Source organism: Saccopteryx leptura, chromosome 9 (assembly GCF_036850995.1).
Source record: "Saccopteryx leptura isolate mSacLep1 chromosome 9, mSacLep1_pri_phased_curated, whole genome shotgun sequence".
NCBI lineage: Eukaryota > Metazoa > Chordata > Mammalia > Chiroptera > Emballonuridae > Saccopteryx > Saccopteryx leptura.
The window spans coordinates 17,730,697-17,758,682 of record NC_089511.1 but is presented as its reverse complement, the minus strand read 5'-3'; the positions used below and the strand labels follow the sequence as shown (position 1 = coordinate 17,758,682).

The window sequence follows — 27,986 nt, the reverse complement described above, 5'->3', positions numbered from 1 at the left end:
ATGTCTTTGCAGGTATGATTCCAGTAGAACCCTGCACATCCTCAATGGAGTGGAGAGCGCCTCATCATAATTCCCTTTACTTATTTATTTCGTATTTTTCCGAAGTTAGAATCGTGATGGCAGTCAGACAGACTCCCGCATGCGCTGGACCGGGACCCACCTGGCATGCCTACTGGGGGGCGATGCTCTGTCCATCTGGAGCATTGCTCCGTGCCTGCCGGAGCCATTCTAGTGCCTGAGGCAGAAGCTATGGAGTCGTCCTCAGCGCCCCGGCCAACTCTGCTCCAGTGGAGCCTTGGCTGCCGGAGGGGAAGAGAGAGACAGAAAGAAAGGAGAAGGGAATGGGTGGAGAAGCAGATGGGCACTTCTCCTGTGTGCCCTGGCCAGAAACCAAACCCGACTTCCATACGCCGGGCTGACGCTCTACCACTGAGCAAACCGGCCAGGGCCATAATTCCCTTTAAAATTTTTTTTTTCTTTCCACTGATTTGAGGAACCAATGTCTCCAATCTTTGTCAATACTTGTTATTATTTATCATTTTGATTCAGGCCATCCTAATGGGTGTGAAGTGCTATCTCACTGTGAGTTTTGTGCATTTTTATGGCTAATGTTGTTAAGTATCTTTACATGTGCTACTGGCCATTTATGTATCTTCTTTGGGAAATGTCTATTTAGATTATCTACTTTTAAATTTGGTTATTTGTCTTTTTATTATTGAGTAGTAAATGTTCTTTTTTTTTTTTCTTTTTTTTGTAAATGTTCTTTATATAGCCTAAATACAAGTTCTTTATCAGACATAAGATTTGCAAATATTTTGTTAGATTCTGTGGGCTTTGTTTTTTATTTTCTTGATGTTGTATTGGAAGCATAAAAGTTTTTAATTTTTTTGCCCTGACCTGTGGTGGCGCAGTGGATAAAGCGTCGACCTGGAAATGCTGAGGTTGCCAGTTCGAAACCCTGGGCTTGCCTGGTCAAGGCACATATGGGAGTTGACGCTTCCAGCTCCTCCCCCCCTTCTCTCTCTCTGTTTCTCTCTCCTCTCTAAAATGAATAAATAAAATAAAATTTTATTAAAAAAAAGTTTTTAATTTTTTATTTATTTCACTTTTGCTTTTGGTATCTTGTCCAAGAAGACATTGCCTAATTCAAGTTATGAAGATTTTTTTTGTTTCCTTCTAAGGGTTTTATTTTTTAGCTCTTATATTTAGGTTTATGATCCATTTGGTGTTAGTTTTTGCATATGGTAAGAAGGGTTCAACTTCCTTTTTTTCTTTTTTGCACGTGGATGTCTGGTTGTACCAGCATCATTTTTTGAAAAGGCTATTATTCTTTGAATTGAATGTCTTAGTTTCCTTGTCAAAATTCAGTTAACATAAATGTAAGGGTTTATTTCTGGACTCTTAATTCTATTCCGCTTATTTGTATGTCTAGCCTTCTACCAGTAGCACATAATCTTGATGACTATAGCTTTATAGAAAGTTTTGAAAGTGGGAAGTGTCAATCCTCAAATTTTGTTCTTTTTCAAGATTGTTTTGACTATTCTGGGTCCCTTGTATTTCCATATGAATTTTAACATCAGCTTGTCAATTTTTGCAAAATAAGAAAGCTGGAATTTTTGTAGGGATTGTATTCAATCTGTAGATCAATTTGGGGAGTATTGCCATGAACAATATTAAGTTTTCTAATCCATACATATGGATTTTTTTTACATTTATTTGGGTCTTTTTTTAGAGTACAAATATTATACTTCTTTAGTTAACTTTATTCCTAAATGTTTTGTTCTTTTTGATACTGTTGTGTATGGAATTGTTTTCTGAATTTCATTTTTGGATTATTCATTGCTATTATATGAACATACAATTGATTTTTTTATACTGGTCAACCTTGTTGAACTCATTCTAACAATTTCTTAGTGAATTCCTTAGGATATTCTATATTAAAAATTATGTAATCTGCAAAGTGAGGTAGTTATACTTCTCCCTCTCCAATATGAATGCTTTTTATTATTTTTTTTCTTGCATCATTCTCTTTTCATTCCCCTTTAGGAGGAGCCTGGTATGCCTCCTGAGTCAGCAGAGGATTTGTTTCATTTCAACGTTGGGGGCTGGCATTTCTCCGTTCCCAGAAGCAGACTCGCTCAATTTCCAGACTCCCTGCTGTGGAAAGAAGCTTTGGCTTTAACCTCTTTGGAAAACCAGAGGCTCTTCATTGACAGAGATGGTTCCACATTTAGGCACGTGCACTATTACCTCTACACCTCCAAACTCTCCTTCTCCAGTTGTGCAGAACTGAACTTGCTCTATGAGCAAGCACTGGGTTTGCAGCTGATGCCACTGCTGCAGGTAAGATACTCTTATCTTCTAGGAGTGGTGATCAGTAAATATGGGCCTTATTATCACTAAATGTTGGGTTGTATATTGGCTGCTGAGATGACCCTCTTAATGGGGAAGTGTGATGAGTAAATTAAAGTAATAAACAATACTCTGGGAATGCATGTTCTGAATAAAGGATTTCATCCTGACTCTGCCTAATCTAACCAACAGCCACCATGGAACCAGAGTGGGACTTACCAGCCCCAAAGAGGGTGCTCTTGACTCTCAGTAAGCTTATTTTAAAGCTTCTTCTGGTTTTGTTGTTGAATTTTAAAAGGTGAAAACTTTAGAAATCGTAGACTTTGTTATATACACTGTGTCTGAGATTTAAATTCTAAACAACTCATCAAATATAGTATTTCTCATTGAGCCTGTTAGGTCCACAGCATTCACTTACAGCAAAGCAAAAAGTCCTCCAAACTGCAGAATCTTTCCTTTGCCTTCACTTCTGTGTTTCTAAGACTGCTTGTCTTCTCATTGTGAGAGCTTTAAATGCCTTTACTTATACCCATTAAAGTATAGTATCTTCTTTCTTAAATTTTCTCCAAGCTACAGAAATCATTTATTTCTGTGGCTTATCTTAAATAGTTTATTTTTAGTTTTTGAACAATTACCTTTTTTAAATATATATACTAGAAGAACTAAATATTGTGATTGGAAAGGACCTTATTAATCCCACTGTCTGGACAAGGTGTCACTTTATCTCCACAATCACTGACTCAACAAGCCCCACTGCAATTCAGTACTCTACCAACTGTGCCTCCCTAGCACCTTTTAGAAAAGAATTGAGGTAGACCATCCATATCTGGGTCAGGGAGTAAGAGCATTTATAATGAATGTTATTATGGATGCTCCTTACAAATAATTCAATGTTTTCTCTTATAAGTTATTATATATTGGGAAATCAAAATGCTTAACACACTACAATGCAAGTGGTTGTAGTATTCTTTTCTTTTTTTTTTTCAAGCTATCCACCTGAATTAAAATTTCTTTTCAACTATCCCAAGACTGGAATATTAACACTGCTTACAAGTGGCTTCAAAATCACTTAAATATCCTGGCATGTCAAGACTGCTGATGATGCTATACCAAGGCACCATTTTGTGGGGGAAAGGGAGGAGTCACTTATTCATTGCAGAAAAATCAGAAAATCAAAGAGATAAAAGCAATTTTCTGAAGAACCATTTTCAAGAACATAGGCTTATAATACAAACATTTATCAAACCCCTTAACTCCTTTTCTGCCTTCACTTCCCAAATTGAAACAAAATATGACTAGAAAGCAACTTCCAAATGGGAGGTAACCACTCAGAATCCAACTGGCTTATCCAATTCCTGAGTTCCAGTTTGTGTGCAGCAGTACTCAATGAATCATGTGGATTGGCGTTTCTAAAACAGACTGTAAAACAAGTGCTTATGTTTTGGAAATGGTGCTTTCAAAGAAATAAACATTTAGGTCGGCACAGCTGAAGTAGTGTTTATTCACTGAAGCAGAGTGTAAATACAGCTGGAGAATGAACAGCCATCTCGAGCAAATCAAGCCTCACACATTTTCTTCACTTCCCTCGCTGCTAAGACCTGGTAAGATAACTCAGGTTCTTGCCTAAGTGTACAAACACTTCACTTGGAGGAAATGGAGTCTGCCAGCTTTTACTCTAAAGACTCCTCCCAGGCAGCCCAGTTTAATGCATCCTGCCAGTGTATACTGGGAGCATTCTGGGTACCAGGCATTATTCCCATGAACTTAAGGATGAAAGGGGATGATATATTAAAAATATGATGTGAGCCACATATGTAATTTTAAATTTTCTAGTAGCCACATGTTAAAAATTTTTTTAAAAAGTGACATTAATTTTAATAATAAATTTTATTTACCCAATATGTTTAAAATGCTACAATTTCAACATGTAATCAAAATATTAAAATTCATATGTTTTGGGTTTTTTAATTAATTTTAATGGGGTGACATTGATAAATCAGGGTACATATGTTTAGAGAAAACATCTCTAGCCTGACCAGGCAGTGGCGCAGTGGATAGAGCGTCAGACTGGGATATGGAAGGACCCAGGTTCGAGACCCTGAGGTCGCCAGCTTGAGCGCGGGCTCAGGGCTCATCTGGTGTGAGCAAAAAGCTCACCAGCTTGGATCCAAGGTCACTGACTCCAGCAAGGGGTTACTCAGTCTGCTGAAGGCCCACGGTCAAGGCACATATGAGAAAGCAATCAATGAACAACTAAGGTGTCACAACGAAAAACTGATGATTGATGCTTCTCATCTCTCTCCGTTCCTGTCTGTCTGTCCCTATCTATTCCTCTCTCTGATTCTCACTCTGTCTCTGAAATAAATAAATATTTTAAAAAAAGAAAAAAAAGAAAACATCTCTAGGTTATTTTGACATTTGATTATGCTGCATTCTCATCACCCAAAGTCCAATTGTATTTCGTCACCTAAATTCATATGTTTTACATTCTAGTTTGGTACTAAGAGAGAATAGGTAACTCCTTTGTATCCTGAGAAACCACGTGAGTGGTAGATTCTGAGGGATGTGTGAGCTAGGGTGGGTGGTAATCAGGAGTTAGGATTTGAATATGTTAAATTTGAGAGGCAAGAAAAGGGTGCTTATTGAATGTCCAAGTGGTTGGCCCTGTCTTGTTGGCTCAGCAGTAGAGCATCAGCTTAGCATGTGGAAGTCCCGGGTTCAATTCCTGGTCAGGGCACACAGGAGAAGTGACCATCTACTTCTCTACTCTGCCCCCTTTTCTTCCCCCCCTCTCCCGCAGCCATGGCTCATTTGAGCAAGTTGGCCCAGGGGCTGAGGATGACTCTATAGTCTCACCTCAGGTGCTAAAATGGCTCAGTTGCTGAACAATGGCCCCAGATGGGCAGAGCATCACCCTATGGGGGCTTGCCGGGTGGATCCAGTTGGGGTGCATGCGGGAACCTCTCTGCCTCCCCGCCTATCACCTAATGATAAAAAAAAAAGAATGTCCACATGGTAACAGTGAGGAAGCAGCTAGATGTATAGGTCTGAAATATGGGAGCAGTGGGTCTAGAGATATAAAATTTGGGAGTTATCAAAACTGGTATGTAAAGCCCTGGCCAGTTGGTTCAGTGGTAGAGCATCAGCCTGGCATGTGATATCTCAGGTTTGATTCCTGGTCAGGGCACACAAGAAAAGTGACCATCTACTTCTCTACCTTTCCGCCTCTCCCCCTCTCTCTTCCGCTCCTGCAGCCATGGCTCCATTGGTTCGAGCACAGTGGCCCCAAGTGCTGAGGATGGCTCCGTGGAGGCTCTGCAGGCATAGTTCAGTTGCAAGCATAGCCTTAGATGGGCAGAGCCTTGGCTCTGTATGTGGGAGTCTGTATCTTTTCTCCTCTCACTTGGAAAAGAAGAGGAAAAAAAACCAACTGGTATGTAAACCCATGAGCCTGGATGCTTAGGAATGTCATATTTTGTTCACAGAGGCAAAACAAAGTAGTCATTACAGGTGTGTACATTATCACAGTACTTCCTAGAATTTTCTGTGTAATTTGGGAAGGCCTTTTTGCCTAGATGTAAACCGCTCCGAGCCTTTCACATGCTGTCAGTTGGTTGGGAGACACCGCTGCTACGGCAGAGTGTGAAATTTCCCTTCAGGGTCACTCACAAGAGCTCCAGGTTCACGGCAGACTGTCGGTTCCCTTTTATGTGCCCTCTTGAAGTGCACTGAAAACTTAGTATGTTGACAGTACATGCTACTTATGTTTCCTTCTCACTGCCTTCTGGGAACTTCTAAGTTTGGAAATTTAAATTGTTCCACCTGTGCAAGCATTCTGCTACCAGCAAGCAACCCAAATATGACTGTGTTCTTTGTGCTCAAGAGAGCCAGAGAGCCTGACCAGGCAATGGCGCAGTGGATAGAGCGTTGGACTGGGACACGGAGGCCCCAGGTTCAAAACCCCGAGGTCGCCAACTTGAGTACAGGCTCATCTGGTTTGAGCAAGGCTCACCAGCTTGAGCCCAAGGTCGCTGGCTTGAGCAAGGGGTCACTTGCTCTGTTCTGCTTTAGCCCCCCCCCCCCCCGTCAAGGCACATAGGAGAAAGCAATCAATGCTGCAACAAAGAATTGATGCTTCTCATCTCTCTCCCTTCCTGCCTGTCTGTCCCTATCTGTCTCTGTCACACACACAAAAAAGAGCCAGAGAGTTTCATGTTCATCATACAAATGATGCTTTTAAAAAAACAGACCAGTGACAACCTCACATTTCCTATTACTCACAACATGAAGACAGATCACCGCTGCTGGGTTCTGGAAAGGAAGATTACATAAAGAGCAGATACCCCAATAGTGTAGCTTTTCAGTGGATGGGGCTAAGTGGACAACTCAAATGTAAATGCCTTGACATGGCCTCAGGGCTCCTCACAGGATGGCCCGTCTGCTTGTCCTGGCTCATATCCCAACACATACACACATCTACAGGTATACATAGGCACAGGCGCGCATGCACACACACTCTGAAGTTAAGGCCCATCCCTTAGCACCCCACCTTTTCACTTGCTGTTAACCTCTTGCTAGAGTTCCTCCCCTTTAAGATTTAGCCGAAATATAGCCCATAGGAAGCCTAAACCTGACATTTCCAGGCAGAGTCTTTGTGTCTCTGTTCTCATAACAGAGCTAGTTCCTCTCTAATAGCAGTACTAATTCTGTTGGGATCATGTATTCATCTGTCTTTCTCCCTCATTAGCCTGTATTCTTTCCATGTTTCCATTGCTAGCATCTCTCACAGTACCCGGCCTGGCACAGGAGTTACTGAACATCTGCTGAGAAGCACATTCAATGATATACCCGGGATGACCTGTGAAGGGTGACTACTTCTGCCGGGTCAGGGAACTGGAGCTGGCAGTGGAGGGGCAGGTCTGAGGTGCTGAGAGCCGTATCTTATTTGGCTTCTGTGGCCGAGAGCGCTGTTCTGCACAACCTTGTGTCCTCCCAGCCTTGCTTCCCTTGAGCTTCAGAGTGGTGCTGGCCCTCCTTGTCTTTACAAGTCAGTTGGAGAAGCTCCCTCACCATAACTTTCCAGAAGCCTACGTCAGAGCATAAGGCATCTCTGAGCCCTGCTGCTGCTTTGGAAACCCTCCACTAGGTCCCAAAGCTCTGCCAGCAGTGCACTTGTCAGCCATCTTTTGGCAGCCATACTTGCTCACACACTCGCCCCGTGCTGTCAGTCTCATGTTGCTTCTGATTGACTTATTTTTCACTGCAATCTAAGCCAGAAACAACATTAATTTTCCTGGTGCTAGCAGTTAGCCATCTGAATTCAAGTCTGTATTTCCCTAAGGAAATCCTCCTTCTAATATTTTCTGGGTCATACATACGAAGAATAAAAATCCTAGAAGTAATACTCAGGCAATAGTGGAATTGAAGTTCACAGAAGATCAACCACACACACTGGCAACAACTTCAATCAGTAAAGGCAAAGGATAGCTGGAAGCCTAGCTCTCTGAAATGCCTTTTCCCTCCCTCCCTCCCTCCCTCCCTCCCTCCCTCCTTTCCTGCCTTCTTTCCTTCCTTCCTTCCTTTCTTCTCTCTTTTCTCCCTTTCATAAAAATGTATTGAGATCCCACAAGCACTGTTGTGGGTTCTGTAAATACAGCAGAGAATAAACAGGCAGGGTCTCATGGTATTAGATATTAGGGGAGACTGGCAGACAATAAATAAATGAGGAGGTGTTACTGAGAACAATAAAGCAGGATGAGAGGATGGGCAATGCTTTGTGGGGATGCTTACAGTACCCAAGTGGCTTTCTATGAGCGAAGGCCTTGCATTTCTAGAAGTCAGAGCAAGGATTGGCTGAGAAAGTTTAGAAGACAACCTAGCTGAGGCTCCTGGGCCTAATGCATGCAGCATGACTTGACTGATTGGCAGGAATTGTGATCTTTGTGGATTTATTTTTTTGGTGTATATTTTTTGTTTTTTAAGATTTGTCAAACATAGGCCCTGGCCAGTTGGCTCAGCAGTAGAACATTGGCCCGACGTGTGGAAGTCCCGGGTTTGATTCCCAGCCAGGGCACACAGGAAAAGCACCTATCTGCTTCTCCATCCTTCCCTCTTCTTTCTCTCTGTCTCTCCTTCCCTCCTGCAGCCAAAGCTCCATTGGAGCAAAGTTGGCCCGGGCGCTGAGGATGGCTCCATGGCCTCTGCCTCAGGCGCTAAAATGGCTCCAATTGCATCAGAGCAATGATCCAAATGGGCAGAGCTTCGCTCCTTGGTGGGCATGCCAGGTGGATCCTGGTTGGGGACATGCAGGAGTCTGTCTGCCTCCCTGCTTCTCACTTCAGAAAAATACAAAAAAAAAAAAAGATTTGTCAAACACACCTTTCTTGAGAACGGTACTGTTTCCACTTTATGTTAGTGGAAGTAGCAGGAAATGGAGATTTCCTTTCTAAAAAATAGATCTCACAAGCTAATTTGACTGTCATTACTGACACACCCCAAAGGACACACCAGGGTTCCAAACAGTACCTCTAGATAGGACATCCAGGCCCATCCTCAAAATGGTTGTTCTCCCAGGCAGGGATTTCCCTCCCCCAATATGTCCCCTCCCTGATGGTCAACCTAGAGTTGTTCAAGGGCACCATTGTTTCTTCCACTGAGATAGAATCTCAGGATTTGAATCTGCAGGTGAAATAAATGACAGCTTCAAATTCCTGTGATGCAGTCAGCTTAGCAGGAACTTGGAATGGTATGCTATCTTTGAAAGGCTCTCCCTAGTTTTACTCTTTTCTTGCTACTTCATCCAACATTTTTCAGTCCCAACACCAACCAGACTCAAGCCAAGCCCTTTCTTCCTGCCATCTTTTCTCCCTCTCCCTCTTAGACCTTCTCTCTGGACTCCCGGTCCCAAGTCGGAATCGCTGTCTTCACTGCCCTCTGAACTCCCTGCCACTGTAACCCTGTGCTGGCTTTCCTATGGTTCTGAATACTGAGCATCTTCCTCAGTTTAAATGAGTGCAATTTTGGGGCTCCCCCATGTCTCACTTTGCTTTGCTTTACAGAGGACTCAGCCCTTCAGCCCTCCAGTTTTGTGCATTCTTTCATTTAATATAGTAGTTCCGTGTACCTTACTACTCAATAGCTTCTAAACTAGAAGTTGGGGGTGCGTGATCATAGTCCTTTTTCCAGTAGCCTCAGTGAAGGCGGGGGACAGGCCTGAAGCCAAGTCAGAGGCCCAGACAGCGTGGCCCAGGATTGTGGGAACAAAGGAGGAGAGTGGCCCACTCTGGCTGTAGTAGGCATCACACTCCCTAGAGAGCGAAGGGAAAAGAACAGTGTTCTGGGCAGAGGGAACAGCATACATAAGTTGAGGCATCACAGAACATGGAGTGTCTTTGGAGTTGTGTGGAGTTTAGTGGCACTGAAGATGGAGTGGAGATGAAACAGTGGTAGGAGATGAAGGTGGAAAGGTAGTTGGGGTTCTGACCACTAAGAGAAAGGAAATATTTACATTCTTTATTTTCTTTTAAGATTTTCTTTATTGATTTTACAGAGAGAGGCGAGAGAGGGGCAGGGGAGCAAGAAGTATCAACTCATAGCTGCTTCAGTTTAGTTGTTCATTAGTTGTTTGTTGTATGTGCCTTGACCGGCCAAGCCCAGGGCTTCAAACCGGTGACTTCAGTGGTCCAGGTTGAGACTTTGTCCACTGCGCCACCACAGGCCAGGCTACATTATTTCTTTTAATCCCTATAAAGCCACCTCCTTACTTTCTCCACTTTGCATGTGAGGAGCCTGAGGCTTGGAGAGGTTAAGTAACAAGTGGGAGGCAGCTGGTTAAGAGTAGTGGTTAAGCCTGACCAGGCAATGGCACAGTGGATAGAGCATTGGCCTGGGACATGGAGGATTCAGGTTCAAAATCCCAAAGTCACTGGCTTGAGTGTGGGCTCACCAGCTTGAGCGTGGGGTCGCTGGCTTGAGTGTGGGATCATACAAGACATGATCCATGGTTGCTGGCTTGAGCCCAAGGTCGCTGGCTTGAGCAAGGGGTCACTGGCTCGACTGGACCTCCCTGATTCTTGGTCAAGGCACATATGAGAAATCAATCAGTGAACAGCTAAGGTGCTGCAGCTATGAGTTAATGCTTTCTCCTTTCCTGTCTCTCACTTTCTTTCTTTCTCTCTCTTACTCTCTCTCAAAAGAAAAAAAAGTGGTGGTTAAGAGCCTGACCTGCGGTAGCACAGTGGATAATGCATCAACCTAGAATGTTGAGGTTGCTGGTTCAAAATGCCAGGCACCAGGTTCAAAATGCCAGGTTTACCCGATACAAGAAGAAACTAGTAGGAGTTGATGCTTCCTGCTCCTCTGTCCTTTTCTCTCTCTCTCTCTCTCTCCTCTAAAATTAATAAGTAAAATATTTTAAAAAAATTTTAAGTAGTGGTTAAGAGCATGGGCTCTAGTGTCCTGGGTTCCATTCCCTGCATCTCCCCTTACTTGGGGCACTAAGTATTCTTTCTCTTCCTGGGCCTTGTTTCCCATTTACTAAATGGGACTGCAGGGGGGACATTAGGAGGACTCAGTTTAAAAGTTCCTGGGCAATAAATGTTAGCTATTAAAGGACAGAGTTAAGGCCCTGGCCGGTTGGCTCAGCGGTAGAGTGTCGGCCTGGCGTGCGGGGGACCCGGGTTCAATTCCCGGCCAGGGCACATAGGAGAAGCGCCCATTTGCTTCTTCACCCCCCCCCCTTCCTCTCTGTCTCTCTCTTCCCCTCCCGCAGCCAAGGCTCCATTGGAGCAAAGATGGCCTGGGCGCTGGGGATGACTCCTTGGCCTCTGCCCCAGGCGCTAGAGTGGCTCTGGTCGCGGCAGAGCGACGCAGCGGAGGGACAGAGCATCGCCCCCTGGTGGGCGTGCTGGGTGGATCCCTGTCGGGCGCTTGCGGGAGTCTGTCTGACTGTCTCTCCCCGTTTCCAGCCTCAGAAAAATACAAAAAAAATTAAAAAAAAATAAAGGACAGAGTTAAGACTTAAACCCCAGTCCTTCCCCAAGTCCACCAGCCACCCACAGTAGGGAAGACTCCCTCAGGTCCCCTACCTTTTGCAGACCTTAAGCAGTCATGTGGATGTAGTTTATAGCCATGACCACCAGAGGGCTCTTCTCAAATTTCTGGATTCCAATGAGCAGCTTCACAAGAGCTTCACCTGGGTAGCTAGAAATTAGAAACAGGTTCTTTTATTAGTTTTATACTGAATCTGAGGTGTTCTGTCCATTATAAGGCTCTTAGAGAAAAAACTTGTCCATGTGGTCCTGTAAAGACAGGATCACTTTTCCAATTATAGCCAAAAATTTCTTAGGAAAATTCTACCTTCTTCTAAGCTAGTGTCACAAACCCGCGCAGCAAATAATTTAGCAGGTCTCGGGTGGGAACAGTGGAGGATTAGAAAATAAACAGAGGAAGAAAAAGGGTGGGATCGGGAGGACCCAATGCACAGCTGATAGCTTGCGAGAGCAAGTCTCCACCCCCAAACCACTTTATTTATAAGGCAGAGCAAAGTCATTAGCAAAACAAAGAAAGCTTAGATACAAAGTCACATTTCTGAGGCAAACCAAGAATTCTCCCAAGTGCAGAAAACTCTCCACCATGCATAACATCTTTTTTTTTTTTTTTTTTTTGTATTTTTCTGAAGCTGGAAACAGGGAGAGACAGTCAGACAGACTCCCGCATGCGCCCGACCGGGATCCACCTGGCATGCCCACCAGGGGCGACGCTCTGCCCACCAGGGGGCGATGCTCTGCCCCACCCGGGCGTCGCTCTGCGGAGACCAGAGCCACAATAGCGCCTGGGGCAGAGGCCAAAGAGCCATCCCCAGCGCCTGGGCCATCTTTGCTCCAATGGAGCCTTGGCTGCGGGAGGGGAAGAGAGAGATAGAGAGGAAGGAGGGGGTGGGGGTGGAGAAGCAAATGGGTGCTTCTCCTATGTGCCCTGGCCGGGAATCGAACCCGGGTCCCCCGCACGCCAGGCCGACGCTCTACCGCTGAGCCAACCGGCCAGGGCCTATAACATCTTAACTTCACAAAACAAAAGGTAAAAAGAAAACTGCCCCTAGTCTCCTTGAGGGACATGGGGCATGGGACTAGTGGAAACACAGCTAACATGGAGGTGTGGAGAAGGGCATGTAAATTGCCTTTACCAACCTAAACAGTCAGAGGTTGTGGGGAAGAGCTTAGCCTTTTGGCTTAAGTCTTAAACTACAAGGGCTTTGCCAGCTTGCAGTCTCCCACAAGCTAGGGACAGAAAAAATGAGCTTGCTGTTATGATAACCTGTCCCCTGGGCAGGACTTTTGAGGGAGAATGGGTTCCTGAGTGTGGGCGGCATGAAGACACCCAGCCCAGCATCTTCTGCCCTGGGCATCAGCCCTGCTTAGCCAGGGTGCTCCACTCCAGCCTCGGCCCACCCCTGCTCACCTGCTCCTTGAAGTGGAGAAGCTCTGGACTTGGAAGACTGCTTGGGCAAGTCACAAACCCTGTGACCCCAGCTGCCTCGTCAGCAAAACAGGAACGCAAACATCACGTCTATCTCCAAGAGCTGTTTTAGGTTTAGGGTAAATGAGCGAATGAGCGAAAACACTTTGGAAAATGTACCCTGTGCCACGTCCACTTCCCTACTTAGACCACACTCCACATTTAGGATTAGCACAGACAGCAAGCAGAACAAAACAATTACAACAGGTCAAAAAGGGTTTTTGAACTTTTGAGGGGAAATGATAACTGGAAATCTCAAGTTTTTAATGGTTAAATATAAATTACCCTTTAGATTGTGTAAGATAAATTTCTATTAATCCATATAAACTATCATCCAAAATACTGCTTAAAAAATTAGAGGAGCCTGACCAGGCGGTGGCGCAGTGGATAGAGCGTTGGACTGGGATGCCGAGGACCCAGGTTCGAGACCCGAGGTTGCCAGCTTGAGCGCGGGCTCATCTGGTTTGAGCAAAAGCTCACCAGCTTGGACCCAAGGTCTTTGGCTAGAGCAAGGGGTTACTCGGTCTGCTGAAGGCCCGTGGTCAAGGCACATATGAGAAAGCAATCAATGAACAACTAAGGTGTTGCAATGCGCAACGAAAAATTACTGATTGATGCTTCTCATCTCTCTCCGTTCCTGTCTGTCAGTCCCTGTCTATCCCTCTCTCTGACTCTCTCTCTGTCTCTGTAAAAAAAAAAAAAAAAAAAAAAAAATTAGAGAGAAATCATCAATGAGATTTTGAATATCAACATATCATCTTGACCCTGTCCAGTTTGCTCAGTGGTAGAGTGTCAGCCCAGCATGTGGAAGTCCTGGGTTCGATTCCCCATCTGGGCAAATAGGAGAAGCAACCATCTGCTCCACCCTTCCCCTCTCCCCTTCTCTCTTCCTCTTCCATAGCCATGGCTCAAATGGTTCAAGCAAGTTGGCCCCAAGCACTGAGGTTGGATCCATGGCCTAGCCTCAGGTGCTAAAATAGCTCGGTTGCCAAGCAACAGAGCAGTGGCCCCAGATGGGGGTTTGCGGGGTGGATCCTGGCTAGGGTGCATGTGGAAGTCTGTCTGCCTCCTTGCCTCTCACTTAATAAAAAAAAATAAGCCTTACCTGTGGTGGCACAGTGGATAAAGCGTCAACCTGGAACACTGAGGTCGCCGGTTCGAAACCCTGGGCTTGCCTGGTCAAGGCACATATGGGAGTTGATGCTTCCTGCTCCTCCCCCTTCTCTCTCTCTGTTTCTCTCTCTCTCTCTCTCCTTTCTAAAATGAATAAATAAAATAAAATTTAAAAAAATAAAGTCATCTTATAGATCTAAATTTTTACATTTTTGTGTGATTGACTCTATTTTAAAACACTTTACCAAAGTAAGTCACATACTATCTTTTCCTGGTATTTTACCCTAGAATTGGTAGATAGTTACTTAATTTAGAATTTTCACAGTGGTAATCTTCTTTATCTAACAGACTCTAGATAATCTGAAGGAAGGGAAACACCATCTACGTGTGCGGCCTGCAGACATACCTGTTGCCGAGAGAGCATCTCTGAACTACTGGCGAACATGGAAGTGTATCAGCAAACCCTCAGAATTTCCTATAAAAAGCCCAGCCTTCACAGGTATGACTACAGGCTGACCCTTCCTGAAGCCCCCACCAGCTTCCCTTCTCCTCACCCTAATAGAAGTGGCTTCCATCCAGAGAGTACCTTGATTTCTGAACTAGTTCTGAACAATTTCTCTACGTCACTGTCATCTCCTTTGATCGTGTACCCTGCCACATGCCCTCTCCATGGCTGCCTACCCACTGGCATCGATCCTCCTCCACATTCATTCCTCTGCATACTGGTTTCACTCGGGCAGAGCTGGGCTGCATGCTGCACTTCCTACTAGTCAGGGAACACTCCACCATCCTTTCAAGTCATTCTAACCACATAAGAAATGTCCCCAAACAATCACTGTTTGATGGATGCCTTGCAGTATGGACTGGCCTAGCTGAGACATCAAACAACCATTCATGATTATGGATGGATTTTAGACTTCCAGAAGAGTCAAAAGGATCTATTTTACCTGTAGGTCACAATGGTTAGTTTGATCAATTAGAAAGAACCAATTAGATAACCAATGTGAATTTAATTACTTTGGATACAAAGCCAAAATTGTATAGCATGTCCCGCTGCCCTTCATTATGGAAAATAATAGATTTCCATGCCCTGCTATCCATCACACTCCTGCCAAACCTTAGGTTTACATCTAAATAGAGAGAAGAAAGCACCCGGCAGGGATCATCTCCAGAGAGAGTCTTCCCAGCTTCCTCTGGGGCCCCTGAATCAGTGAAAGCCTGGTGGCATCTGAGACTGGGCCTCTTGGAGGCGGTGACAGCCCTCTGCACATTCTCCTCCAGGCCTACATGATAAGGCACCTTTGGGGCTCATGGACACACCACTGTTAGACACGGAAGAGGAGGTGCACTACTGCTTCCTGCCCCTAGACCTGGTGGCCAAGTACCCAAGCCTGGTAACTGAAGACAACTTGCTGTGGCTGGCCGAGACTGTGGCCCTGATCGAGTGCGAGTGCAGCGAGTTCCGGTTCATCGGTGATTGCTCTCTCCGGGGGTAACATGGGGATGGGGGTGGAGGAGGGGGTGGCCTAATAGGGCTCATCCACCCCTCCCTGCCTTGGAGGCCCAGCCTGTGCTTAGGGTCTCAGGAGCATCCCTGGGCAGAGCTGATGGAGGCATGACAGAGCCTTCCTGGAGGCAAGTAGCATCCCAGCTTTAGACTCCTACCAGCCTCGGCTATTTTATTCCTTATTCATCCAGGATGGCCTGGGTATAAGGGGGCACTAGAAACTACCGGTGGCAGTGTCAGGGACCCTAAGAGTTGGTGTGAAGGGCAAGGCCCTGAGCTGGACTCAAAGGTCACTTACCCTTCTTGTTCCTACCTACCTACCACGTGGGCTCCAGGCCTCAGTTCCTCTCACTGCAGAATGAGGAACTAGGGGTGTTTCAAAGTACAGTCCCCTACCTACTCTCACTTCCACTAAACTCAGAATAAAAGGGAAGGGTAGATGGAGAAAGGTTCCCAGAGTTAGAATAGAATTGTCCACTTGAGTTAATGGCCTAAGGATGGATGAGATCTTCAGCCCAGGACAGAGAGAGCCTTCCTCCCACCACTGCCTAGGCAAGCTCTGGTGGGGGTGTGAACTGAACGACATCTTGGATTCTAAGATGCTGCTGCTGCCATCTAGATGAATAGGCAGGAAACACCCAAGTTGTACTAGGGGCCCAAATGCGTAGAACCCCATTCATGTTCATAGTCTCCTGGAAAGTTGTGATGTGCTTCTGAATCTCCAAGTTGGTTCACACAGGACATCTCTGCCTCCTACACTGCACTCCAGGCAGGGACAGTGCCACCTGCCAGCCCAGGCTCAGCTGAGCCCGCCCTGTCTAAGCGGCAAGACAACTCCCTCTTTTGGAATGACCTGCCTTGGGTCAGGACTCGGCAGGGTAAGTCTCAGGGCCAGTGTGCTCACCGGCAGCTTCTGGCTTGGGAGCCCCAAGCCAGGTCACGGGAGACCACCCCCGTGAACTCAAACACAGGCAGCAAAGTAATCTGGGGTCTTTCACCTTGAAAACCACAGGCTTAAAGCTAATCTAACCAGGTATTGTTTAGAAATTGTTTCAGAACCAGGAGAACCTAGGATAAATTGCAGCATTAACAATCTGCCATAAACCTGGACCTTCAGTTCAATTAGAAATGATCTCATTAACTCATTTTGTTTTCCTTTGCTTTTCAAGTGAATTTTCTTGGCTCACGGAAGATTTTACTACCAGATAATTTCTCCAACATAGATGTGTTAGAAGCAGAAGTCGAAATTCTAGAGATCCCTGAGCTCACTGAAGCTGTGAGGTTGTACCGCATGGACATGGGTATGCCACCGGGGAAACCTGTCCTCCCCTCGACATTCTGGGGCCGACGGGCTGGAGCTGGACGAGCCGAGAACAAACATCCCCCCTCCCACAACTGCTTCGAGCTCTGGGTGGTGTGAGAGAAGCAGGTGTTTGGACTGTCTTAGAATCCAAGAGAGGAATTTCATCTGAAGTCCTGTGTGGCCTCTGTCTGTTCAGCCTCCCCACTGAGGGTGGGTGGCTTACAGCCAACAGGGGCTGTTAAGTAGCCTAGTTCAGCTTCAGTTGGGAAACCAGGCCAGAATGTTCTAGAGAGGGAGGCTGGGCCTGATGGCAGATTTCCCAGGAGCAGGGCAGGTCTGGGAGCCACTGGAACTAGCAACACACACCTGCCACTCCTGTCCTTTGTCTTCCAGGCACAGCTGGGGGTGGGGGGTGGGGATTGTTGAACAAATTCCTCCCTAGTGCTTCAGTGTTCCCACCCAACCCCAAACTCCCTTGTCCCGTTTCGAAACCGCCGGCCCCTGTGTCTGTCTCTGCCCACTCCTGACCCTTCCCGACCCGGGTCCAGTCCAGGCCTCATGCTCCCGGCCCAACTTCGTTCTAGCTTGCCCATCTCTTCACGTTTTTTTCTTTTTTTCATTTTCTTTATTTTTTTACCGTCATCCCATTGTGCAAGTCCTGTGCATGTCACAGGAGCTAGCTACTTCAGTGTGGCCTCCGCTGGCATTCTGAGAATGTATAGAACCAAGAACGTGTAGCACGTGGGAAGTGTGGTCTGCACATCACCAGACATTGAGCCCGTGGGGACAGGCCTTCCTTGTCTTCAGGCCCTGCTCTCCCGGCCTCCTCCCGGCAGACAGAGTGCTCTCCTATTGGGGGGCAACAGCGCCTTGCGGCAGGTCTCAGGAACCCGTCGCAGGTTCTTATAACAATCCAGTTAAGGGGGTATGACTACAAACCCCTCTCCCACAGGCTTCTGTTCCTCGGAGAACACGGGTCACTGAGATGGTGGAGTGGTGCCTACGCCACGAGAGCGATGGGAAGGTGGAAGGCAGAAAGTGTGGTGCTGGCCTTCTCTAAAGCACACACCTAAGCGAGACGACTCCAGTAGCCCTGGGGTGGGCAGCTCTGCCCCTGCCTTGCTTTGCAGTTCAGATGAGGTGCTTCATTAGTCTCTCAGGACAGTTTCCTCATCTGTGATGTGAGGAAAGCACTGCCCCTCTCGTAGGCCTGCTCCTAGGATCGGAGATCACCTGTGAAAATCACCCAGCAGCTTCCCCGGGGGCCCACTGTGGCCACTGCAGACTGTGCGTGCGCTGACTGCAGGAGCACAGTGTCCTGCCCAGGAGCCAGCAACCCAAAGCCCCATTGGAAAGTGACACCACATAGAGTATCTCTGGGGGAAATCCTGCCCAGGAGTGACACAGATGGCGAACGTGGGAAGCTGTAGTGTGCTTCTGGTTGTGTGCGCAGGCTGCCGACTTCACCCACGGGCAGTCAGAGCGGAGCCTGAACGGAGGGAGCTGCTCTCAGAGCTGGCCCCGGGGGCTGCTGCACTGAACTCTGAATGCCAAGTGGAGTGACACAGCAGAGTTTTCTCTTCTCCCACCCCACCTCCCAACTAATAGTTTTGACCTCTAAACCTGACTCAATATGAAAAATTATACTGATTTTGAGACGAGCCAGTTTTGGGCTGTGGAAGGAAATGTGGACCCGCTAAGCCTCTTCAGTACTCATTCAGAGCAGCAGTAGGAAGGAGACCCACTGATTCCAATACAGGTATGAGTAGGAGGGGTCTAGGAGTCACCTCTTTCTCCCGGCACAGGTGGCTGTTCCCGGACCGCCTGTCCTTCCCCAAGCCCGGGGAAGGGGGGCCGTGCAGCAGGTCTGGAGTCCATGAAGCCACTATACATGATGGCCCTGGGTGTGCTGGTCAAGTACCCGGACTCTGCGCTGGGACAGCTCCGCATCGAGAGCACGCTGGATGGAAGTCGACTGTACATCACGGGGAATGGGGTTCTGTTCCAGCACGTCAAGTAAGGGTCTCCTCAGAGAATAACAGCCCAGTCCCACTTAGGGTGGGCTTCTTTCTCTAGGAACTAACCTGGGGCCCTGCCACCAGCCAGAGGGAAGTAGTGTCCTTGGGAGCAAACCCATAATTTTAGCCTCTCCTACCACCAGCACTGAAGCCCGGCGTTAAGAGGAGAGGACTGGTGCCAGGGTGCAAGGGTTCCCAAGGTTTAAAGATTCCAGACTGTCCCATATCTCTGTTCTCTGCCATTGCTCTGGTTCTAGCCCTCTGCCAGGTCTGAGGTGACCAAGCCACAGTCACAAGCCTCAGGATCCTAAGTATTGCCCCCATTCACATCCTCCTACATAGGTTCCTCTTCAACCCTTGGGAGGCTCACTGGATGCACAGAGAGGCCAGTGCTGGGGATGAGCCCCCAGAAATAAAGGCAGACTTCACAGAGGAGGTGATACCTGGCCTTTGCCTTGAGGGATGAGCTCAGAATATCCCCATTAGTGCAGGGGCATGGGTTCCAATCCATTTTTTTTTTTTTTTTTTTTTTTTTTTTTGTATTTTTCTGAAGCTAGAAACGGGGAGAGACAGTCAGACAGACTACCGCATGTGCCTGACCGGGATCCACCCGGCACGTCCACCAGGGGGCGATGCTCTGCCCACCAGGGGGCGATGCTCTGCCCCTCCGGGGCGACGCTCTGCCTGACCAGAGCCACTTTAGCGCCTGGGGCAGAGGCCAGGGAGCCATCCCCAGCGCCTGGGCCATCTTTGCTCCAATGGAGCCTCGGCTGCGGGAGGGGAAGAGAGAGACAGAGAGGAAGGAGAGGGGGAGGGGTGGATACGCAGATGGGCGCTTCTCCTGTGTGCCCTGGCCGGGAATCGAACCCGGGACTTCTGCACGCCAGGCCGACACTCTACCACTGAGCCAACCGGCCAGGGCCCCAATCCATTTTTCTAGAAGTGGGAAATGAGGCTTAAAGTGGAACAATTCTTTTAGAGTCACAAAATACATTGGTACTAAAACTAAAGCTAGAACTGGGTTTTTCTGAGTCCTTGAGGAGAGGATCAGCCAACCCTCAATGCTCTTACCCCAATATTGTGTTTTGGGCCTTTGTAGCCCACCCCTAATTTCACAGAGGGCAAAGAAAAGTGCCTTTAGAGGGAGGGGGTTGATGTTCGGACTTTCTTGGGCACACAGGGTATTAGCAATCTAACAAGATCATGGCAGGCTGCCACATAGTGACTAGAGGTGTCTTGAGCAGATACTTATGGGGCCAGGAAAGATGTGGCTGGGCTCTGGCTTGGCTTTTCCACCTGAGACAGGGCCTGAAAGCCTGCAATTAGTCAATGAGAGGGCTTTGATGAAATAGATCAAGCTCAGCTCCAAAAGGGTGAGCCTGTGTTCAACCTCACTATCCTACAAGATACCACCGGGTTTCCAATTAAATCAGGGAAACGCTTTACCAGGTTTGAGCCAGTGCTAGGCAAGACATTCTAGACGCAAAGTTGACGGGCTACACTCCGTTGGGGTGCAGGGCTGAGGCTGTCTGTGACAGGCCTTTCCTCTGAGCAGGAACTGGCTAGGGACTTGCCGGCTGCCCCTGACCGAAACCATTTCTGAGGTGTATGAGCTCTGTGCCTTCCTGGACAAGAGGGACGTCACCTATGAGCCAATGAAAGTGGCTTTGAAGACTCATCTGGAGCCAAGGACTCTGGAACCCATGGATTTGCTCAGTAAATGAAGAAACTTCTTGTTTTGAATTTAGCATCAAGGGAGGGCCTGGAGGATCAGAGGGGGGAAATGAGGCTGGCCAGGGCCAGAAACTATAGATAGAAGAGGTAAGAAAAGCCAGACAGCCCACGTAGGTTTTTGTCTAAAGGAAAACTTTCATGTTAAGTGACCCCTGTGCCCCCCAAGCCCCAAGTAGTCTCAAGCAGTACAGACAGGGGGGTACAGGCTGAGCATTACAGACCCAGTGTGGGGCTGCACAGTGCCTGAGGCACAGCTCCAGCCCTGGGTGCTGCCATGCTGTACTCATTTGGTCCTCACTGCCATCCAGGGAGCAGCAGCCCCGAGTCTCCTTAACAGATGAAGCAGAGGCTCAGGGAGGTAACTTGCTCGAATTATATAGTTAGATCATGATTGAACTGGAGTTGATATCTGAGTCCAAGACAGTATTGTTTTCAACATCTGCCTATAACCTCCTATTAACAAAAAGTTTTTCAGGTCAGGTTTACTCCATATTACTGTCATTCTGCAACATTCAGCATTTATTGTGCACCTACCATATGCCAGGATAAAAGCAGACACTAGGTGTACAGAAGTGAGCAAAACAAACCCAGTCCTTATCTTCAGAACTCACAACTTAATTATATACACCTTATCTCATTATAATCGAGTTATTTACCCTTCACTCATTACAAAGCTCATTAGAAACTGGTTCCCAAACATCACAACAAAGCCTAGATCTAGTCGTCCCCAGAAGAAAGCCCCATTTTCCAGACTAAGGCTTGTTCTCTATAGAAGTGGTGGTGAATTGATAAGAACTGACTCTATGACAGTCACCAAACCATCAGCACAAACATGATGAGGGACTCCTAGCTCCAGTCCTAGTAGCCACATGAAAACTTAACCCAAGACACGCGCAGCCAGAAACCAGAAGCAGTTGACAATGTAGGTAGACAGGAACATCAGTCCAGCTTTCTTGAGAGAAGTGAGTCAGGGCAAGAGCAGAAGTGCCCTTGGGGCTGGGATTCCAAAGGACTTACTCTCTCCACCCAAGGGGAGCCTGACCCTCCAAGCCACCATTCCAAACCTACCTCACCACCCAAGAAACCAAATGGTAAGAATGGTGAGCCATAGGAAAGGCCTGTGCAGCAGAAAAGGTTGGTGTCAGGGATTTCTGCTGCTTTTAAGAGTAAGCAACATAATATGACTGAGGAAGATATTGAGTCTTAACATGCAATACATTGTTGACTGAAGTTTCCCTTCTGGGCCATGTGACGTGTTTCCTCTCTTTGGTTTCCTTAGATGAGGAGTGGATGGCAGAAATTACCGTGTATTCCCCCCAACAGATCATCAAGGTTTATGTTGGAAGCCACTGGTATGCAACCACCCTGCAGACCCTGCTAAAGGTACTGCCAGCCCCAGGTTGCCCGCCCCACTCCCTTTGGCTTCTGTATCTGAGCTGCTTTGGAACCTAGCACCTGAACCTCACAGACCCAAGCGCCTGCTTAGAACAAGGACCTTCTCCCTACTCTTACCATTTAAACAGCAGCCTGAGGCGGCCCGCAGGAGTTTGGGTAGGGAGGAGTTCAGTCTGAGGGGCCTGGACTGAGCAGGAAGTATGGTGGGGTTCCAAATGCCTCAAGATGGTGGGTTAGGGGCCAGCAAAACTTGAAGTAAAAACAATGGGCTTCTCCCTAGATCAGGTGTCCCCAAACTATGGCCCGCGGGCCGCATGTGGCTCCCTGAGGCCATTTATCCGCCCCCCGCCGCACTCCCGGAAGGGGCACCTCTTTCATTGGTGGTCAGTGAGAGGAGCACTGTATGTGGCGGCCCTCCAACGGTCTGAGGGACAGTGAACTGGCCCCCTGTGTAAAAAGTTTGGGGACCTCTGCTAGATGTTCTGCTTCCCAGTGTGGCTCTGTGGTCAACAAATACCAAAGCCTCTGCTCTGGAATGGTCAGGAAAATGAGAGAGAGAAGACTGATCGGCCCCTTACTAAAGACCTAGCTCTTTAAGCCACACTGACAGAGCTAGGTGTCCAATCCCTTGCAGTACCCAGAGCTGCTGTCCAACCCTCAGAGAGTGTACTGGATCACATACGGACAGACCCTGCTGATCCACGGAGATGGCCAAATGTTCCGACACGTTCTCAACTTCCTGAGACTTGGAAAACTGTTTTTACCATCCGAATTTAAGTAAGTGAAGAAAGGAGATCATGTGCTGAAACCCCATCCCTGTGTAACAAAGGAAACTTGAATTTGCAGCCTTCAGGAAGAGGTTATTGTATTTCCAACATGTGAACTGCTGTTGAAGGCAGAAGCTCTGAAGGCCTATGTCCCTACCCACACTCTCACCCAGCTGGCCAGTCCAACATTTCTTTGTCATTTGCAGGGAATGGCCCCTTTTCTGCCAGGAGGTAGAGGAATACCACATCCCATCCCTCTCAGAAGCCCTTGTGCAATGTGAGGCGTACAAGTAAGGGGACTTTGCTTCAGACACCACATTTGAAGTTTGTTCCTTTAACTCCTCTTGGGAATCCTGTTTAAGTCCCATCTCCCAGTAGGACCTGTTTTCCTTGGGGATAAGGAGGTGGGGAAGGCCCAGGATTGGGCAGTGACCTCAGCAAAACCCTTTAAGAGCCCCTTCTCCACTGGTGTCTAGAGTTCACGCTCAGTCAGCCTGACTGACTGGGCGATGGGCTAGTATAGTAGAAACTTCCACTCACTAACCAATCCTTCTTGGAGTCTGCAGGTCATGGACTCAGGAGAAGGAATCTGAAAATGAAGAAGCTTTTCCCATCAGGAGGCTGCATGTGGTGACAGAAGGACCAGAGTCGATGATGGAGTTCAGCAGAGATGCCAAAGAAGTAAGGCCCAGCCTTCCCTGGTCTGGTGGTGTCCTCAAAGGGCATCCCACAAAGCTCAGGGCAGGCTCTGCTGCGACGGGGGGCGGGCAGAGCCTAGCTGGATTCCTAGCACAGCAACTGGCTTCTGAACGGGAAAGGAGGCCCATGGAAGTGTTGGCCGCAGTGGCCTGGCATGCTGATAACATGTCCCTTTGGAGTATGAGAGGCCCCTGGGCTGACACCACCCCCACTCAGAGCAAAGCTCAATGGCTGACCATGTGGGGAACAGGATCATTCTGGGTGAGCAAGTGAAGTCTCAGAGGCCCAGCGTATTAGATCTAGGGGGAGCTCCAGGGTAGAAGCACAACATGACCAGAGCAGCTGTGCTCCCTCCCCAGGCCCCAGCCTGCATGCCTGCGGACTTCCAGGACTGCAGTGACAGGACCCCATGGAACAAGGCCAAGGGCACCCTGCCCAGGTCCAGCCAAGTGGAGGAGGCTGAGCCGTACTCCCGGACTATCCAGATGTCCCTGTGCCGAGGCGCCAAGCGGGCAGGCAATCCCAGCACATACTCCCACTGTTCCAGCCTGTGTGCCAACCCCAGACACTGGGGGGCCCACCCTGAAAGCCCCCCCAAGAAAAAGTCCACCACAGTCAACCTCACACAGAAATGTGAAACCAAAGACCCTCCTGTCACGCCCATGCAAAAACTCATCTCCTTGGTGAGGGAATGGGACATGGTCAATTGCAAACAATGGGATTTCCAGCCACTGCCAGCTCCCCAGAGCAGCTCCTTGGAGGAGGCCGGCCTGCAGCTCCCGTCAGGGAGTGAGGCTGCCTCCCAGCCCAGCACCTCAGCTTCCTGGAAAAGCCATTCCACGGCCTCAGAGAAGGACCTAGGTCTGCAGGCAGGGGCTGGAGCTGGAGCCAAAGACAAAGGGCCAGAGCCACAATTTAAGCCATTCTTCCCCACAAAAAGAGCTGTCACCCTGAAGGACTGGGGCAAGCAGAGGTCAAAGGAGAGAGGTGAGTCCTGTCCCACCCTTGACCTAAGTCTCATGTACAGCAGGAAAAGCAAACCTTGACCAAGACCACAGCGTTATTACAGAGGGGGACTAGAACCCTGCACTCACCAGTGCCAGCTCCGCGCCAAGCAGCAGACTCAGGGGTATGACTAACACAATAGCATGGCTTGAGGAGCGAGAAACTACATATAGCACATGGGAAAGGGGTGCCCATGAAGTAACGGAGCACAGAGGGGGTGCCTATGAAGTGTGGCGTGTCAGCAGAGGAAGGAAGAAGCCTTGGTGCTTGTGGAACCAGGTCATTGATCTAGCTTGAGGTCAGGCTTCCTGTGGAGAATGAAGATAAGACTGAAGACAAAGTAATCAGATGGGGCTTGTGGCCCAAGTTCAGGACCTGGCACTTTGTTCTGGGCCTAAGGGGAGTGGGCAGCCACTGCAGCATTAACCAAGGGAGCAAGCATTAACCGAGGGTGTGCATTCAGAAAGCTTGCTCCAGAAGCAGAGGAAATGCAGCAGTGGGAGGCAGAAGTGGTAGAAGTGGTGAGGTCATTCTAAATCCAACAGGCTGGACAGGCTGGGGGAGAATGGGGTAAGGACTCGGCCAGAGGGGCCAGGTTTCTGACTTGGGTGCCTGCAAGGAGGTGATGGTTGCTGAAGCAGAATGGACAGGATAAGGAGCTGGAGAGAGGGTGAGAGGGTCTGTGGATCGGAGCAGAGCAGCGCCGTGATGTGTGCTGAGAACAGCCACGATGGACTGTTTCTCCTGCTCCGTCAAGGTCCTCCCTACAGTACTGTTGCCTTCCCTTTCAGTGACTCAGCCCTGCTTGGGGGGGTGCTTTCTTGCTCCCTGACCCTAAGCCACAGTTGGTCTGTCAAGCATACTCTTTAGAGTGGTCATATATCAAATGCTCACCCAAAAACTCCTCTCATTTTATAATTTTACAAAGATTTCCAGTCTCCATCTGGGTTATTATTGGCCTTATTTGATACCAGTTTTAGTTTAACAGAAATTTGGAGAGTTCCTTAGAGGGCATTGAAGAGAAGAAAGAACAGGCTCCTGCCAACCCAAGGTGCCGCTCCGGGAAGCTCGAGGCAGCAGTTGCTGGAAAGTTGGGGTGACTGACTGTACTGGCCCGTCACCAGAGGTCTGCTCCCTGCTTGAATTCTGAGATGGCTTAAGAACCCTCTCCCCACATTGTTTTCACAGAAAGTCCTGCCCCTGAGCAGCCTCTGTCCGAGGCCAGTGATCTAGAAAGCACAGGGGTCATCCTCAGAGTGAGCCATCCCCCCGTGGTGGGCAGTGATGGCTCCTGCATGTTCTTTGAGGACAGCATCATCTACACCACACAGCTGGACATCCTGAGGCACACACTGCCTGCAGCCAGCCCGCTGCCCCAAGGTGAGGATCTGGAATCAGGCCTGCACTTCCTGGTGGGATGCTGGAGCCCCACCCAGGGTCCTGCAGGGAGACAGACCCCCTTGGGAGCCCTTACTACAGGCTGCCTCTAAGGCCCTAGCTGTGGGCAGCTGGGGCCACATCCTCTCTCTCCTCCACAGAAGTGACTTTCCTGAGTTTCTCTCTGTCCTGGGAAGAGATGTTTTATGCACAGAAATGTCACCACTTCCTGACTGACATCATCCTGGATTCCATCAGACAAAAGGACCCCAAAGCCACCACAGCCACGGTGGTCTCCCTGGCCAACCGCCTGTGGGTACGTGATAGGCCCCAGGCCCTGGTCCTTCCCCACCTGTCCTCTTACCCCACGATAAGGGATGCACGGCAAGAGGAAGCAAGCCAGGGCGGTGGCGGTGGGGGATAAGTCAGGGGCAGAAGGGTGGCAAGAACAGGGACAGGAAGACAGGGCAGTGTCATTTGGACTGAGCCTGGGCCAGTGCAATGTGGAGTGACAGTGCCTCCTGACCCTTGCAGGCCCAGGGAAGCCCCTGTTCTGCATCCCCCTCTGAGGGCTGAGAGCAAATGTGTGTCAAGCAGCTGCCCCGGCCCTGCCTGACAGTGGGTTCTCCCGACAGACCCTGCACACCAGCCCCAAGCAGTTTGTGGTGGATTTGCTGGCCATTGCTGGCTTCAAGGGTGACCGGCATACCCAAGAACGCCTGCACAGCTGGGTGGAGGTGAGAGCCTCCTATACCCCACTGGGAATGGGGACCCTGTGGATGCCTCAGGTGGGCACTGTGTCTTGCTTCCCAGAAGGCAAGACAGCTAGACCTCAGGACCCTGGGTTGCAGGGAAGGGAAAGGATGGCTGAAATTAACCAGTCCAGAGTGGTCAAAAAGCAGTATTCAAGCCTGACCCGTGGTGGCGCAGTGGATAAAGCATTGACTGGAATGCTGAGGTCGCTGGTTTGAAACCCCAGGCTTGCCCAGTCAAGGCACATACAAGAAGCAACTATTATGAGTTGATGCTTCCCACTCCTCCCTCTTTCTCTCTCTCTTTCTCTCTTACATAAGAGGGGGGGTGGTAATATTCAGGCTACTTGTTTTGTAGTTTTCCTCCAATGATACTAATTTTTCCTTCATCACTGACAACACTGGCCACACTCAGGCAAGCACATCATCCAAGCCCAAGGTTTTGTGATTCTGAAAACAAACTATTCTGAGTCAGACCTTTTCAATAGGTAATACCAGCTTCACCTGCTTAACCACGATGTCACCCTTTCGTACATTCCGTTCATATTGAGAGCACTTACATAAAGAAAAAGAAAAGTTCAATAAGGGCAAAGGAATGATTCCTTAAAATAATTTTAGGGTTCAAAATTTATATTTAACATTGTAGGTGAAAAAGTCTTAGCTAATTTCTCACTAAGCTGGTATTTCTGTAATTAAGTAAATTATTCTAACACCTTTGGCATAAACACACTAATAATTAGTGCCAAATTATTAGGCCCCTGGCCTGATTGGGAAGGTAAAATCAGCATCTGTAGCTAGAAAGTAGAAAAACGGTGGCAGGAACCATACGTTTTTGACTGGTCATTTTGCTCAGGTCCCTGGTAGCCATTTTTAGTCACAGCCCTATAAGATGCTCTTGGGTAGAACTGAGCCCAAGAGCATTTTAGTTTCCCAACAACTGGCTTTACCTTGTCCCTGTCCCTGACCAGCTGGGAGGACCTGCACACACAGAGGTAGAGTAGGCAACTGGCCAGGAAATCAGGGATAAGACCAGTCCCAGGAAATCAGGGAGAAGACCAGCCCCAGGAAATCAGGGAGAAGACCAGCCCCAGGAAATCAGGGAGAAGACCAGTCCCAGGAAATCAGGGATAAGACCAGCCCCAGGAAATCAGGGAGAAGACCAGCCCCAGGAAATCAGGGAGAAGACCAGCCCCAGGAAATCAGGGATAAGACCAGCCCCAGGAAATCAGGGATAAGACCAGCCCCAGGAAATCAGGGATAAGGCCAGTCCCAGGAAATCAGGGATAAGACCAGCCCCAGGAAATCAGGGATAAGACCAGTCTTTCCTTCCAGCTCACACTGCCTTTCGCCAGGAAATACGCCTGCTGCGTGGACCTGCTCATCCAGAGGGGCCTGTCTAGGTCTGTCTCTTATTCTATCTTGGGCAAGTACTTACAAGAGGCCTAGGGT

General features: G+C 48.3%; 1 protein-coding gene across 1 annotated transcript; it reads left to right on the top strand.

The window, feature by feature from the left end:
* KCTD19 (potassium channel tetramerization domain containing 19) lies at positions 1-27,983 on the top strand. The gene is made up of 16 exons (XM_066350181.1): positions 1-12; positions 2,047-2,343; positions 14,329-14,479; positions 15,262-15,453; positions 16,657-16,788; positions 18,596-18,806; positions 20,364-20,524; positions 21,822-21,925; positions 22,572-22,714; positions 22,911-22,994; positions 23,271-23,385; positions 23,763-24,390; positions 25,597-25,788; positions 25,947-26,101; positions 26,421-26,522; positions 27,870-27,983. Exons 1-16 carry the CDS (start codon positions 1-3, stop codon positions 27,981-27,983), a joined length of 2,793 nt encoding a protein of 930 aa, XP_066206278.1.
* Positions 27,984-27,986: the final 3 nt, after the last annotated feature.

Coding starts and splice junctions, on each gene's coding strand:
- KCTD19 (XM_066350181.1), top strand. Junction 2,344..14,328: donor AGCTGATGCCACTGCTGCAG/GTAAGATACTCT, acceptor TTTATCTAACAG/ACTCTAGATAATCTGAAGGA. Junction 22,995..23,270: donor GTGCAATGTGAGGCGTACAA/GTAAGGGGACTT, acceptor TGGAGTCTGCAG/GTCATGGACTCAGGAGAAGG.